Source organism: Phalacrocorax carbo, chromosome 3, assembly GCF_963921805.1.
Source record: "Phalacrocorax carbo chromosome 3, bPhaCar2.1, whole genome shotgun sequence".
NCBI lineage: Eukaryota > Metazoa > Chordata > Aves > Suliformes > Phalacrocoracidae > Phalacrocorax > Phalacrocorax carbo.
In genome coordinates, this window is record NC_087515.1 from 125,444,558 (window position 1) to 125,459,827 (window position 15,270).

The 15,270-nt window shown below is 44.9% G+C and overlaps 2 protein-coding genes across 2 annotated transcripts; one reads left to right on the plus strand and one right to left on the minus strand.

The window, feature by feature from the left end:
• Positions 1-2,132: 2,132 nt before the first annotated feature.
• Positions 2,133-4,089, plus strand: IL17A (interleukin 17A). The gene is made up of 3 exons (XM_009510525.2): positions 2,133-2,159; positions 2,723-2,967; positions 3,689-4,089. The coding sequence occupies exons 1-3, from the start codon at positions 2,133-2,135 to the stop codon at positions 3,924-3,926; spliced, it is 510 nt and encodes a 169-aa protein (XP_009508820.1). The 3' UTR covers positions 3,927-4,089.
• A 5,485-nt stretch (positions 4,090-9,574) lies between these two features.
• On the minus strand, positions 9,575-12,355 carry LOC104049775 (interleukin-17F). Its single transcript, XM_009510527.2, has 3 exons — positions 12,329-12,355; positions 11,154-11,398; positions 9,575-10,541 (listed from the first exon to the last, which is right to left on the minus strand). The coding sequence occupies exons 1-3, from the start codon at positions 12,353-12,355 to the stop codon at positions 10,304-10,306; spliced, it is 510 nt and encodes a 169-aa protein (XP_009508822.1). The 3' UTR covers positions 9,575-10,303.
• Between the last annotated feature and the right edge of the window lie 2,915 nt (positions 12,356-15,270).

Here is a 15,270-nt window from a genome sequence, read left to right on the forward strand (position 1 = left end):
ATAGGGGCAGCTGTCCATTAGCTGCCCAGTTCGGGGTGAAAAGACACCAGCTTGACCTAACAGCAAACAGATACAATCTGAAAGTGTCAGTGACATTAGCCACCTACAGCATCCCAAGTCAAGACCGTGAAGTGCATCAACTTATGTTTGACTACATGATGAATCTAGTCCCAATTTAAAATGGCACACTTTGCACCTGTTGACTGCAGTGCGTGCCAATGTTTTGGTGGTTTGCTGTCGTGGTTTAGCCCCAGGCAGCAATTAAGCACCACACAGCCGCTTGCTCACTCCCCTACCAAAGTGGGGTGGGGGAGAAAACCAGAAGAGCCAAAGCAAGCAAGCTTGTGGGTTGAGATAAGAACAGTTTAATACTTAAAATAAAATAGTAATAGTACTAATGGTAATGATGATTAAGATGATGATGATGATGGTGATGATAATAATAATATAATGAAAAGGAAAATAATAAGAGAGACAGAAGTGAAACCCAGGAGGGAAATAAAAACAACAAGTGATGCAACTGCTCACCACCCACCGACCAACAATCCACCAGTCCCTGAGCAGCGATTGCTGCTCCCCCTGGCCAGATCCCCCCACTTATCATACTGGGCATGACATCTTATGATATGGAATATCCCTTTGCCTAGTCTGGATCAGCTCTCTTGACTAGCCTAGGCATTTGCCCATACTATCCCACATACCCTGCCATCCATAGATATCAAGCTTGGCACAGATCTCTGGATGATATTCTTAAATTGCTTATTAACCTCAGCTAAAACCAACACAATATGCCCAAGAAATACCAACAGTATTTCTTAACTACCCAAGGATGTTCAAGACACTGAAAAGTTGCTGTAATGAAGGAGGCATCACAGAAGAAGGTAGCTAAGGTGCCATTCTGTACTTCTGCATAAGAAACGTCTCAGAGGAGGAGGTATAACTCCTAGTTGTCTCCATGAGGTGGTACCCGAAGTACAGGAACAGTCTCTATGCAAAACCCAAACACCCAACAGAGCTCAAGGCCAGTGTTTTATTAGCAGATGTCCCCAGCAAAACATCACTAATCACTGCAGAGCACAGCAAACTACAAAACCCGACAGCAATCTTTAACATGGACAGCAAAAACAAGAGCATGGTGCAGATCAGATAAACTAATATTGAGAGCAGATGAGTCAGTGCTGTGACCAGCAACTGTTATTATCTCAGACACTTCCTGCCCCACGTTGGGCACCAAAAAGGACTGTCATGGTTTAGCCCCAGTCAGGAACGAAGCATCACGCAGCCACTCGGTCACTTCCCCACCCCAGTAGGATGGGGAGAGAATTGGAAGGGCAAAAGTAAGAAAACTCATGGGTTGAGATAAGAAGTTTAATAATTAAAATAAAATGCTAATAGTAATAATGGTAATTATAATAATAATAATAATATAATGAAAAGGAAAATAACAAGAAGAGAGAGAAGTGAAACATGGCAGGGGGGACACAAGTGATGCAACTGCTCACCACGCACCCACCAATGCCGCCAGTCGCCGAGCCATGATGGCTGCTCCCCCTAGCCAGCTCCCCCCAGTTAACATTCTGGGCATGACGTCATACGGTATGGAATATCCCTTTGGCCAGTTTGGATCAGCTCTCTTGGCTGTGCCCCCTCCCCTCCCAGCTCCTTGTGCACCCGGCAGAGCCTGGGAAGCTGGAAAAGTCCTTGACTAGTACAAGCACTGCCCAGCAACAACTAAAACATCATTGTGTTATCAACATCAATTTCATACGAAATCCAAACCACAGCACTGCACCAGCTACAGTGATGAAAATTAACTCTGTCCCAGCTAACACTATGGCATTTTTTAATATCATCTTTGGGTTTTGTCACTACCTGAGCGACATGGCTAAAAGAATGACATCATCTACAGAGCTAAGAAAAAGTCTTCCACCTGCGTTAATGGAATATATACACATACACTTTTTAATTTAAGTTATGGTTACAAACCACAGTTAAGCTTGGGGAAAACCACCTACTCCACATTAACTAGGACAGCACAGAAGCCCTTATAAAACGTCCAGCAGCAAATGTGCCCAGACACCTTCATTTCGGCAGAACCCAGCACAGGTATCGGCCGCAGTAAGAGAAGGACGATGTCTCTGATCCTTTGCGCTTCTCTGGTAAGAACTTCTTTTGTGGGGTTTTTTTTCCTCCAATTGACAGAGCATTATTTGAATTCTAATAGATGACTGTCAGGACCCACATTTAAAATGCTTGTTTAAATGATTAATATTTGACAATTACTAAAACAGGCGATGGCTAAATAGCATCAGCACGGGGCAGCAGGATTAGGGAATGGGACTACTATATATTAGCAATATATTAGGGGACGGGGCAATAGCAACATACTCTAAAGTCAAGAAATACATTGAAAACTCAACCTTAGAGTGTCTTTTTGTTGTTATATCCTTCCTGCTCTTTCCTGTGTTATATTATTTTGTATAACTGAAATTTTTCTATCACCAAATTACAACTGAGTGTATACCATAACTGTCAGCACTGTAAGAATTACTTAATGAAAGCAAGACTGATGTGATATATGGCACATTTTTGCATAATAGCCTTTAACTACCAGCTAGGCTGACTGTGGATGAATTTCCCAGCTGCACAGAAGGGTTGTTAGGTGTGCTGTGTTACAGCAGCTGTACCTGCCTTGTGTCCTTATTGCATCAATTGTCTTCAGTTCAGATCACTGCTCTTAATGCTGCTGGCCATGCTGTCAGCCAGCAGTTTTGCCTATGGGAAGGTGATACAGCCTGGACTCAAGCCGGAGAGCCTCTTCAAGCAAGCGTATGCTGGATGCCTGACCCAAAAAGATTCAAAATTCCCTCAAACTGTGAGAGTCAACATAAGCATCAGCAACATGAACCAGGACACCAAAAATACTCTTGATGTCAGCAGCCGCTCTCTGGCTCCGTGGGATTACAGGTATAATCTCTGTCCTTATGGTCTAGAAATACAATGGCTGCAATGGTCAAGGATAATGCGGAGGCTATGCCCACATCTTTATTATCTGTGTTTCACTGTTGTGAGATTTTGGAAATATGAGGGTATCCACAGTCCATATAATCCTTTTTGAAATCAACACAAAAAGGAGCACAGAGCAAAAGCATGGTCTAGGTCAACATACAGCAGGCAAAGCAAATTACTTTCGTAATTTAATTAATTTGTTTGTATATTGGGGCAAGCTTTATCTTCGAAAACATTCTTTGCCTAAGAGATCATCAAAAAGACCTTGGAGGGCTAACCTTGCACCAAACTCGATGGTGGTTTAATACCATCAGCATCAGGCCCTAAGCACATTTCATATTTTGGAGGGGAGCTGAAGGTCTCTGGGTCCATTAGTCAGTCTGATATGTGGGGAAGCTCAAATAATTTCTAATGTGTCTTTCAAAGTCAGTGCCTACCTGAAGCAAGTTATTTGCACAGGCATGCTTGTCTTACACTTAAAAATCTGCACTATTTACTTACATACATGTTATTTACACTTAAAAACCTACAGTAGCAGAAGTTTTACAGCCCCTTAATAGGCAGACTCCTAGGAGGTGCAGGTTCCTGAGCTGGGAGCCCATAGGGATCCATACCATCATGACTCCAGTGACGCAGCAGCATTTCCATTTCAAATACTTCCTTTTGTGTCAAATTACAGGATCGATGAGGACCACAACCGTTTCCCTCAAGTGATTGCTGACGCCAAGTGCCGCCACTCCAGGTGTGTGAATTTGGACGGGCAGCTGGACCACAGCGTCAACTCCGTCCCCATCAAACAGGAGATCCTCGTCCTCCGGAGGGAGCAGAAGGGCTGCCACCAGTCATACCGGTTGGAGAAGAAAATAATCACTGTGGGTTGCACATGTGTCACCCCCTTGATCCGACTCCAGGCTTAAGGGAAGCCAGTAGTGTCAAAGCAGGGAGCCACGGAGGAGAGCTTTCTTGCCTAACAGGAATGAAATGAAGGGGCCTGATTCAGTCTCTGCAAAACTGAATCAAGATATAGTGGTTAGCTATAATTTTTCAGAATGTAATAAAAATGAAGAAGTCCCAGGTTTTTTTAAAAAAATGCATTTTCCCCCAAAATCTTGAACTCTATAAATTGAGAATCCAGACACCTTCATGTATCGGGCTGAAAAAGTAATCGGAATTCTTTACACATCTTTAGTTTACACTTTGAAATGTTTTATTTATGTAATTCTATTTATGTTGGTGGGAAAGCTAGTGATAATGCATCTGTTAATTTATTTTGTGTAATAAAAAAAATAGTACATAAGTCTGCGGTATTTTCCTTTCTTTCTAAAGAAGCCTTTTTGATAAGGCAAGAAATCACTTAATTTGGTTATGACCACATAAGAAGTTTTCATGATGCTAAAACCTAAGGTTCTCTTAAAGTTATTAAGAACCCATTTCAACACATTTTCTGCGGAGCACGGTCACTACCCAGCCACACGAGGAAAAGCGCAAGAGTGGGTCGGGTGGATAACTGAAGCAATTACTAACTGCAATCGTTATTTTCTCCATGCTCGTGTCCTTCCAATACGTTCGCTGCCCGCAGTTAGTGGTTCCAATGTAGAGCACACTGACACAGCATTTCTACCACAGTTGCGATGGGACTTGCGTAGGTGGATGTTTAACACTGCAGGTGGGTTTATTTAAAGCTCGCCTGGGTTAAAAGTGCTCAGATGAAAATGTTCCGTGTTTCAAAAGGCGGGCTGCTTTGTGCAGGCGCGGATGTTCTGTTTGCTGCCCTCTCAGGGAGGTGTGAGCCTTCACAGGAACTGGCAAAATGCCATCGGCAAATGCAACGGCAAATACAGAATTTCTAGAGAGGCAGAGGTCAGGGATGCAAGTCCCTAATGTGAGGCAAGGGCCTCTCAGGTGAAAGCATCTTCTCCAGGTCCAGCTGTGCTAACTAGAGATGTGATCACCCCAGCTTCTGCTGCTATGGGTTATTCCGTCCGGCTGTGCCAGTGAGCCTAAACTCTCCCTAATCTACTCCACACAAAATCAGGTAGATCATCCTGTAACCTAAACTCACAGCACAGCCACAGGTTTCATACCACCCCTTGACCTAGCCAATATACCCTGGTCCAAGGAAACATTAATTAACTCTGAGCAATCACAGTATCTGCAATCACAACAGTGAACTCCTGTCGACTCCTTTAGTTACCTACAAACAGTGATGTAGCTTTGCCCGTATGTAGGTATCTAGCAGTGGATGTGGTCCTAACTTAGTTTGTTTCCTACCTTGTCTCCAACTAGGCCTCCTTAAGGTGTCCTGCAGGTCCTGAAGTTCACCCAGCTGGCTGTCCCAAGAATATTAATCATGGGAACAGACTGCCAAAAACAACATCGAGGAACACCCATCCTTTGAGGTTTTCAAGGTTTTAAATAAATATCAGTCCAGGAAGATCATAGAATCATAAAATCATTGTTAGAAAAGACCTCTAGGATCATCAAGTCCAACCGTATCGAGTAGAGCTCACATTGAAATAGAGCTGACTGCCTTGTCCATTAGATAGTCTCTCAACGTCCTACTACTTGCTATAGAAGGAGCTTCCATAAATTGTCTGCAGCAGCCCAAGTAACTTCTAACAGTTAAAATTACAGTAAGTCCCACCCTTTATTACCTGTGCAGTAGCTGTACATGTGCAGGTAGCCCTGTGCGGTTAGCTGGAGTTGGCACACGAGTAATGGAGCCTAGTTAGCAATGCTGAGACAGAGCTACCGCGTGGAAAAAGTCAGAACTAGGTCAGCGAGAGATGACGCAGCTGGAGTACCTGTCGTTTAGCCCCAGTCAGCAACCGAGCCCCACACAGCCGCTCGTTCGCTCCCCCCCGTGGGAAGGAGGAGAGAATCAGAAGAGTAAGAATGAGAAACTCATGGGTTGAGATAAAGACAGTTTAACAGGTAAAGCAAAAGCTGTGCGCACAAGCACAGCAGAACAAGGAATTTGTTCACTCCATCCCATCGGCAGGCGGGTGCTCAGCCATCCCCAGGAAAGCAGGGCTCCATCGTGCTTAACCGTGACTTGGGAAACCAAACGCCATCACTCCGAACGCCCCCTTCCTCCTTCTTCCCCCATCTCTATATGCCAAGCATAAGGTCACCTGGGGTGGGACATACCTTTGGTCAGTTGGGGTCAGCTGTCCCGGCTGTGTCCCCTCCCAGCTCCTTGTGCACCCGGCAGAGCACGGGGAGCTGAAAAAGTCCTTGACTAGTGTAAGCACTGCTCAGCAACAACTAAAACATCTCCACATTATCAGCACTGGTTTTAGCACAAATCCAAAACACAGCCCCGTACTAGCTACTACGCAGAAAATTAACCCTATCCCAGCTGAAACAAGGACAGTACCAAAACGCTGACAGCTTTCTCCTGACAGGCTGCAAAGATACTCCAGTCCCCCCTCCAGCAGCGTCAGCCTCCCTTGGACCATTTACCAAGCCGATGAAATCTGTGCCCTAGGACACAACTCTTTTTTTGTCTCCTTGGCCTTCTGCCAACTTCACGCTCACCTCTGCAAGCTGTTTGGCCGTTATACGTATTCCTGCAGAAGCGTTTAGTAGTATGTTTGCCTAGATTCAGGTAGTATCGGGCATTCAGACATTTTAAGCAGGTTTTTGTTTTTCTCGTCACTGCCTTGTAACAGTGCTGTAGAAGAGGCAGATTTGGCCCACACACTTAGACTGTAAGCACGAGGTTAGAAATAATATCAGAGAGCAAAAAAGAGAAGAGGAAGGAGAGAGGTGAAGATGAAGGCAAGTCTCACATTTTACCCCATGATGGTGACAGGTTTCCAGTTTGATCTGTCAGGCCATGTCCCAGGACAGCAAGAACTCACAGCTGATATGGAAACTCACCTCATTGTCTATACCCATCATGTCAGCATGAAACCATAGACCCCCAATGGACTGACCAGCAAAACGCTTATCCCCCCAAAATTTTGTCAGTTAGGTCTAACTCTCAACAAGACATGTCATCTTCTGGGTTTTCAAGCCATTGCTTCTCTGGCTTACCAAACACAAACAGATCTTGGCTTGTTTCAACCTTTTAGGTTGCAACTTTTGCATTCTTTATATATTTAATTTCTGTGCACTTTTGAAAGCAATGGTTTTGTGGAACAGGCTGACCCGGTCTGTAGTGCCTTTGAACACCCCCAGGAGTATCTCCTTGTTGTCACAGGTCCAGAGAATCCTGACTCACACCTGCAGGCCAATACATCCACAGGCTACAGCACAGCTCCAGGAGGAGGCACCTACCCAGGCTCACATCACTGCTGTGCTAATGCAGGGGTCTCTGGCGCGTGCTCCCTCCAACATCCCACGAGAGCTGCTACACAACAGGATCCCTGCTTGAGCTGCCAGAAGAGTCAGAGCCAAGGGGAGGCGTGAGCAAGAGGACAGGGAAAGGAGGTTAGTGAGCGGCAAGCAGAAGAGGAAAGAAATAGGAAAGGCCACGAAGTTCAGATACCAACCTGTGACTGTAAGTTGCTTAGCACAGCAGGTTACAAGAAGACACTTCAGGGCTACTACTACACCTACAGCTGTGTCATCTCCTCCTGGTGAACAACCTAGTCCCTGTAGGCTTCTTTAAGCTACATTTCAGAGCCAGAGATGCCCAGCTGGACGGCCAAGGGCTGTGTCCGTTGCTGCAAGGGGAACAAAAATATGAAAAGCCTTGCACAAAGTCTGGGCCTCAGCTGTGAACTGTGCCTACCTTTGGTGGCGATATGACTGTGCTGTTTACAAGAAGCATAAACTTGTTTGTCATATTCTTAGATTGCTGGGAATGAAACTCAACCACCTACCTCATCACAAAAGCCAGCACCTGAAAAATAACCAGGCTCTTATTTACAACAATGTGCACTCTAAGAATGATGCCATTAGAAGGAAATAACCCTTCTTGCTCGTTTTATTTAGAAACAATCTCCACATACAAGCACATGCCTTACTGAGAGGTATGTGGTTTTGCACTTGATAGCACTGGCTGTAAAACCTCATGACCCATGTACGAGACTTCCTTAATTACCTACCTTTGCATTTTCTTAACTAGCTACTTCATAATTCATCCAGTTAGAACAACCCTTAAGCTAAGCTAATGGGTGTTTAAGAGCATCGGCACAGGAACTTACACCTGTTTAATTGCCATGAACCCAATGGCAAAGTAATTATGTCTGAAGAGAGAAATGCAGGCTAGTTTTCTCCCTGCAAAACTAGTGAGGACAGCCCTGGAGGCTACGTTTATCGAGAGGGAGAGAAATAGGTCAAGAGTAAGAACCAGGGTGTGCAGTGTGCGATTTCCTGGTTAGTGGTTACTGTAAGAGGAGAGCTGGTATTACACATGAGCATGCAGAAGATGCCTCCATGGGTTTGCACCCCACCACATGAAGAGCTTGGCGGTCATAATGAAACAACTGCTGCCACAAATGAGTACAAGTGCTTGTAACTGAATGAGACCCATGCCTTGTTGAACTGTCTCCCAGTGACCCACAGGGCAGGGAATACACTCAACTCGACAAACAAGCACCAAAGGAGTCATGTGGACCCAACGACTTCTCTGACCTACCTGGGGGAGGAAACCCAGGGTCTACCTGCACCAGGTCTATCGAATTTAAAGTAGCTTCTGCACAGCCAAAATTAAATATAAGAATGCTTGCACACAGGATTACCTTGGTTTAAATGCAGGTCAACAAGGAAATACAGGCTTAAAACCTCCACCAGCGGAAACCAAAGTCAGAGGTCTGAGAATCTGGCTCAGCAATGGATGAAAGATGAATAATGTCAAAAAAAACCCCACTGCAGCCATCTGTCAAAATAATAAATATTGACTCTTTCTACACTGTGCTCCTTGTGTAGCTAAGGGACAGAAAGGGCAATTCCTCCTTTCCCAAGTTAGGAAACCTCAGCTCAGCAGGCAATCCTGTTCTGGAGGTATATATTCCTTGTTCCCTCGATGTGGAGGGATCCTCATCCACCACTTTAAGCCCAACACCTAATATTTGGCTGGTTAAAGAATGGTGAGATGACGCCATCTTTGCACATTTCCCTGCATTCCTGCTCAGCTAACCTTCCAGCTGGTGGAGGAGAAGGCTGCTTATAAGGATGACATCTTGTCTGGAAGAGGATAGGACAGGCCTTTTCCAGCTCACATGAACAAGGCCAGACCCCCATCCCAAATTTCAGCTTGAGCCATGCAATGCAATGTCTCCCGCCTCTTTTCCCACCATCCCTAGAGACCATCCCCAAAGTCTAGAGAACCTGGCTCCATTGCCAACTGCCCCAGCACTGCCTCTATACCCTCAGTTCACCACCTTCAACCCTTTTTTGCATCTTTTAATCTATTTAGGCTGCAAGTTCTCTTGTGCTCCCTCTTACTCATATCACTGCACCGGAAAAAGACTGATCTTTATTGAAATCTCTCAGTGCTATTGCAGCATAAACCCATCATCTGCTTTCATTTTGAGCTACCATAAACGAACACTTTTTTAAATAAAATATGTTTTTTATTAGGTGGATAAGTTATTGAATAAATACAGGTAATCATTTACCATTTTTTGATACTCTGAGCACATACAAAGCCATAAATACTGTAATAAATAGAAGTTATAAATAGAAATATAAACATTCATTAGTTCTTTTCCATTTTAACATTCAATGCAAGTGGTCTCAATTTTCTCCCAAAATGCTCTGGAATAAGTTGGCCGCTGCTCCCCATCGAGCCACAGTGACACAAACCCAGAGTGCAATGAGAATCAGGCCAGATTTACACTAGAAATACGCTAGTGAGCAAGGATGGCCAGAGAAGGAAAAGGGGTTAGGGATGAAGAAGGGAGGGAGAAGGTGCAGGAGTAGGTATTTTTTGTGGCAGTGCTGGTTGACATGTATATATTACGGCAATTTACTGACAAGGACAACTTTAGAAATTATAATTCGCTTGATTCACCAAACTGATATAAGCCGCAATGAAAAAAAAAAAAAAGGAAAAAAGGAAAAGAGCACTGCTTTACCCCTCCCTGCTTGGAGTCACAGACAAAACTTATCCTCCATCCCTCTCTCTCCCCTCCATCACCAGCTATGGGTAATCCCCATTCTAAAATCCATGAATGAACAGCAAGAATCAGTACTATAATGAGGTAATTTGCTAAGATTTGGAAAGGAAATGTCATGTTGAATTCCTGGGATGCAAGGTGGGTGACTGTGGGATTTCTCCAGAGGGATGTCTGTGGGAGTCATTTCTTCTTCCCAGGGTTGCCCCCACTACTAATTCCTCCTAGGACTGGTGGTGGACGACTGGAGCGGCACATGTGCAGCCCACAGTGATGATTTTCTTCTCCAGGTGGAAGGTGGGCAGGCAGCCCTTCTGCTCCCGCCGGAGGACGAGGATCTCCTGCTGGATGGGGACGGAGTTGAGGCTGTGGTCCTCCTGCCCCAGTGAGTTCACGCAGCCGGAGAGGCGGCACTTGGCTTCAGCGATCACCTGGGGGAAGCGGTTGGGATCCTCGTCAAGCCTGGGGGTGGGGACACAAAAGGGTTTTATGTACTTGCACGACACAGTTTGGCAGGATCTTCTTGTTTATCTCCATGAAAGGCCCATGCTATTTACTTGTGTATCCTCATTATGAGACAAGGCCAAAGGATTTCTTTATCCTCAATATTTTTAAAATGGTTTCCTAGAAATCTAATCCATTTTGGGAGGGTAGTACTGCCATATCATTCTTTAGGAGTTGATGAATGGAGTGGAGCTGGGTGAAATACAGAACTGTTCGCAAGTGGACTATTAATTTCTGATTAGTTTTGTTTTAATTTCAGCATTCAAAAATTTCTTTCGGTTAGGAAAACATAAAATTACAACATACTGACATTTTACTTTTGCTAGAGGAATGATTATTTAGCAAAGATTGACAAGAGGATTAGAAACCATTCCAATGATGTCTCCTTGCACTGCAAACAGTTTCTGTTGGAGAAATCTCACCTGACATCAAAATGAAAGTGTGGATGTCAAGAAGTGTTTGCAATATTCACAGGACCCCAGGCATATGCTGAGAATCAACCATCATTCACCATAAAAAAACATCTGTGTATCACAGCCATTGAAATTTAGGTAACAACTAAACAGTTACCTGTAATCCCAAGGAGCGAGAGACCGGTTTCTGACATCATGGACCATCCTAAAGGCATGATCTGAACTGCTGATACGAATGTCAACGTTCATCGTTGTAGGGAATTTGAGATCCTTTTGGTTCAGGCAATCTTCATGAAGCCTCGCAGAACCATTGACCTTGCTGGGCTGAGAATGAACTACCCTTCTATGGGGTAAGCTCCTTACAGTGAGTGCTAGAATCAGCACCAAAAGCAGTGACCTGAACTGGGAGAGAGAAAGGTGTCATTGGCTCAGTTCAGTCAAGAGAGAGAGAGAGCACAGAGCCAAGTCTTGACTGGTCCATCAATGCACCATATAACTAGTAAGAGGAGAAGGATGCAGAACACAAGTCCTACCCTGAATTCCTTCATTGCTGTGAATCAGCACTGGGCAGTGGCTGATCTTCATACTCATATTTGGGCTAGATGATATTAATAATAGTCATCACATTAGATGTTAAACTAATTCGAATTCTGATTTGTACTTGGTTCTGCACCAAGAAGAGCATCTCCCCAACAAGTTGTGAAAGGTCATCTTCCACAGTCAAACAGCAATGTCTTATGATCTACAAGGTGAGGTAAGGACTCAGTTGACCCCATGCCTAAGCTTAGAAACTTAGTAAGCCATATATTTTCTCAGGACAGGAAAGGTTGGCCGCACAGCAGCCATTTAGTGGAAATAACCCTTTTATCAATGAAGTTTGAGATTCTTGGGCCATTTCCAGGAGCTACAGTTTTAGAAAATGAAGGCAGATAAATGCAAAGCTTGTCATAAAATCACAAGAGTTGACAGCATTGCAAATACTACCCAGGCTGAAATTTAAATGCACGGACATTCACTTCACAGCAAAATTTCAGCAATTTTGATAGCACGTGGTCCAAGAAAAGGACTGTCTCTCCCAGTCCCACATCAGTGGTGCTGCCCTTCCAGATAAATAATGTATAGTCCATTGCCTTCCTGTGACTCAAACACCAAACCCACTTACAAAAGCTCAGATCAGAAAGCTGTATCAGACAGACTTAGCATCCCATTCAGCTCCCACTTTCACCATAAAAAGCCCAAGAAGGGTTGCTCATAGATAACAGCATTAACCTGCATTCTGCTTTTCTCTTGCAGTAAATATATCTTAACGCTTATATGAAAATAAGTATTTACCACCACTGAGGAGCTGGCAAAAGCCATGGCAATGTCTCTGCTGCTTTAGGCGGATGCACACGGTGACAGAGCACAAGACTCTTCCGAGACCTCTTCCACTGAGTGTGTCTCAAGCTGATTTTGGTCCCTTCTTTATAGCAAAGTTCAACCGCTATCACCCTTTCCATTGCAGCTGGCTTACCTGACCCGAGGTTAGAAACTGGTATTTTCTAGCCCACTTCCTTCCGTCTTCCTCCAGAAAGGGGAGGGCATATACTCTGTGATCAGAATCCCAGATCTGCCAATACAGTTTATTCAGGCAGATAAAGAGATAAGGGAAGAAAAGAAGAAACCAATTTCTAGAGGTAGCTATTTTTTCCCCTTCCCACCCCCTCTTTCTAATATTAATGTTCTCTCATCACCAACACATCTGTGAATTCACTTCCATGTGCCTCACACAAACCAAACAGCAGAAATCAGCAAGCTGCAAACTCAGGCACCCAACAGGGTTTCAAAATGAGGACAGGACATGGAACTTCACAGTTCAACCTCTCTTTGCTTCAGTTGCGCAATCCACCCCCACCTCATCTCAGGGATCCCTGTGTCCTGCAGCGGCTGGGCAGGGGAAGAGTGATGCCATGGGCATGTCCTCCTGGGGGACCTCGGGGCACCAGGAGCTGGGATGCCTTCTCCACTCATTGCCAAGGTCCCATTCAAACATGTTCTGGAGAGCTCTTTAAAAGACTCATGCATGCGCTGTAAGGGCCCTGAGGGCACTAATTGGCCTTACTGGCCTTGACCAGCATCACCATGGGTTTCCCTCCACAGCCCATCACCAGGAGCCCCATTCCAGTTCAGCTTTGGGTCCCCACTCCCTTCCTGAGCTACGTTGTAGACTGCTGGTTTCCTGCCCCTTCTCTGGCCTTGACTGCTGGATGGGCCTTGGTGTAACATTTCTCCGGGATAGACTCCTTGGACATATGTGGTAGACTATCGCCATGGCCATGCTGCACTGCATTTTGCCTAGGTCTCCTCTGAGTGCCAGGTGGGCTGAAGAAAATATAAAGTATTGTTAAACAGGGTTTTTTTCTCACTTTAAAGTGCCTGAAAGGGCTGTATTACCACCACCAGTGCAGTGGCTTTAGAAGGTGATGGCACAGCAGTGTTTTATGGTGTCAGGGCAGCTGGGAGTATAGGACCCACTGTGGTAGCACTGGAGCAAACTCACAGGGAGTCAGTGTCCTGGCAAGCAACTGGGAGTGTCTTTTGCTGATCCTGTGAAAATCCCACCAAACTTGATTATATCACAAATGTTTATAAAGCTTCAGCAAGCACAACGTATGGGGCTTGGCAGAATTTAGCAGCTAAAGTCTGGATGGGATTAATTGCTCCTTAATGCTTTTCCCAACATGCTTTTTCCTCTGCTGTGTCAGTGTATCACACCTGTTCAGTAAAACACACATTGAAGCCCTTAGAGCAATGAGAAGGTAATGCTGTCCTTGTTCAGAGTTGCTGAGGTGAGGCTGCTATAGTCCCTCCAGTAACGCAGCTGAGTATGGATTACCAATAGACACGCATACACATATGCAACACGTGTATAACATAAATACATATGCAGATGTCCAGCCACATGGATCAACATGGGCAAAAAACACCACTCAAGCAAATACAAACAGGATCAATGGCCTCATCTTGTTCCTCTCTCTGGCTGATCAGGATGAAAGTCTGATAGTGCAAAATAGGTACATATATATATATATAAATACACACACACATACATGATAGATATCTCCAGTTGTTGGCCTTAGACCATCTCTCCAGTAGCTGCCCCTGGATCCCCCGGTCTCCCCATTGCTTCATGCACTGAGACAAACACACACCAGTGGGTCTCCCCAGCAGCTGCGCCAGACTTATGATCTTACCAGTAGCCTACCCCGAGACCCCACAATCTCTCCAGTAGCTGGTCTAGACCTCCCAGTAGCCCCAGTAGCCAATTTTCAGACCCTCTAGTCTCTCCAGCAGTCTCTCTAAGTCTCTCCTAAGTCTCCAGACTTAGGGCCGCTCCAGTTCCTGGAGTTAGTCCAGCTTGATGTCTTTAGCATTTCCACCCTGACATACATACTCACACAGCACACACACCAGATCGGAAACCCCAGCTGCTGGCCCTTAGACCTTGCAGCACTTGCATTTAGGATAGAGAGTGAAATTACACTTAAAAAAAAAAAAAAGAAAGAAAAAAGCTATGAAAAGGATTTAATAAGAAGGCAGGGCACACTGGGGTGATCAGGCACAGAACTCAGCCAGACAAGCGGACTGACCACCGTCCCACTTATGTGTGATCAGCCCCTATCATTCCTCCTCTCATTTCATGTTTGATCCTCACTGATCCACCCTGATCCTTTCCTTTCCCCAACTTTGCCCCTTCCCCTAAACATTCCATAATGTCCTGCACAAATCCAAAATGTTCTTCCCAGCACAATATACAATATAATTATATATATAATATAATTATACTATATAATGAGTCCCATACCCCTGTAGCCAGCAAGATGACGTGGGGAAAGCCTCCCCCACTGACTTGTCTGGTGGCTTTTATATCTGGACTTGGGTTGACCAGCCTCCTTGGAAAGCCCTGAACAAGATGGGTCAGGGGCTCCATTGGCACTACATTATTTGGGTTCCTCCACCTCGTACAGCTCCTCTGATCCTTTGTGTTTGTGGAAGATAATGTCTCTCAATCACACAAGCTAATAATCCCCATTTTATAATTAGGGGAGAGGGGCATGAAAATAAAAGGGGAAGCAGGAGCATCAAGGTCCAGCCCAGTGCACATGTTGTTTCCCCAGAAGCAGCAGCAGTTTTCTTTGGGAGTAAAAACTATTTTTATTGCAGTAAAAGACCATGTAACCAGTCTGATCAGCTTCTCTGTAGAGAAAAGCACCAAGAGAAGCCTCTCCCAAAGC

Excerpts from the sequence above, each read along its gene's own strand:
- IL17A (XM_009510525.2), top strand. The coding sequence starts at position 2,133 with ATGTCTCTGATCCTTTGCGCTTCTCTG. Across the intron at positions 2,160-2,722 it reads TGATCCTTTGCGCTTCTCTG|TTCAGATCACTGCTCTTAAT; the intron begins GTAAGAACTTCT and ends AATTGTCTTCAG. Across the intron at positions 2,968-3,688 it reads CTGGCTCCGTGGGATTACAG|GATCGATGAGGACCACAACC; the intron begins GTATAATCTCTG and ends GTCAAATTACAG.
- LOC104049775 (XM_009510527.2), bottom strand. The coding sequence starts at position 12,355 with ATGGCTTTTGCCAGCTCCTCAGTGGTG. Across the intron at positions 11,399-12,328 it reads TTGCCAGCTCCTCAGTGGTG|TTCAGGTCACTGCTTTTGGT; the intron begins GTAAATACTTAT and ends TCTCTCTCCCAG. Across the intron at positions 10,542-11,153 it reads CTCGCTCCTTGGGATTACAG|GCTTGACGAGGATCCCAACC; the intron begins GTAACTGTTTAG and ends CCCCACCCCCAG.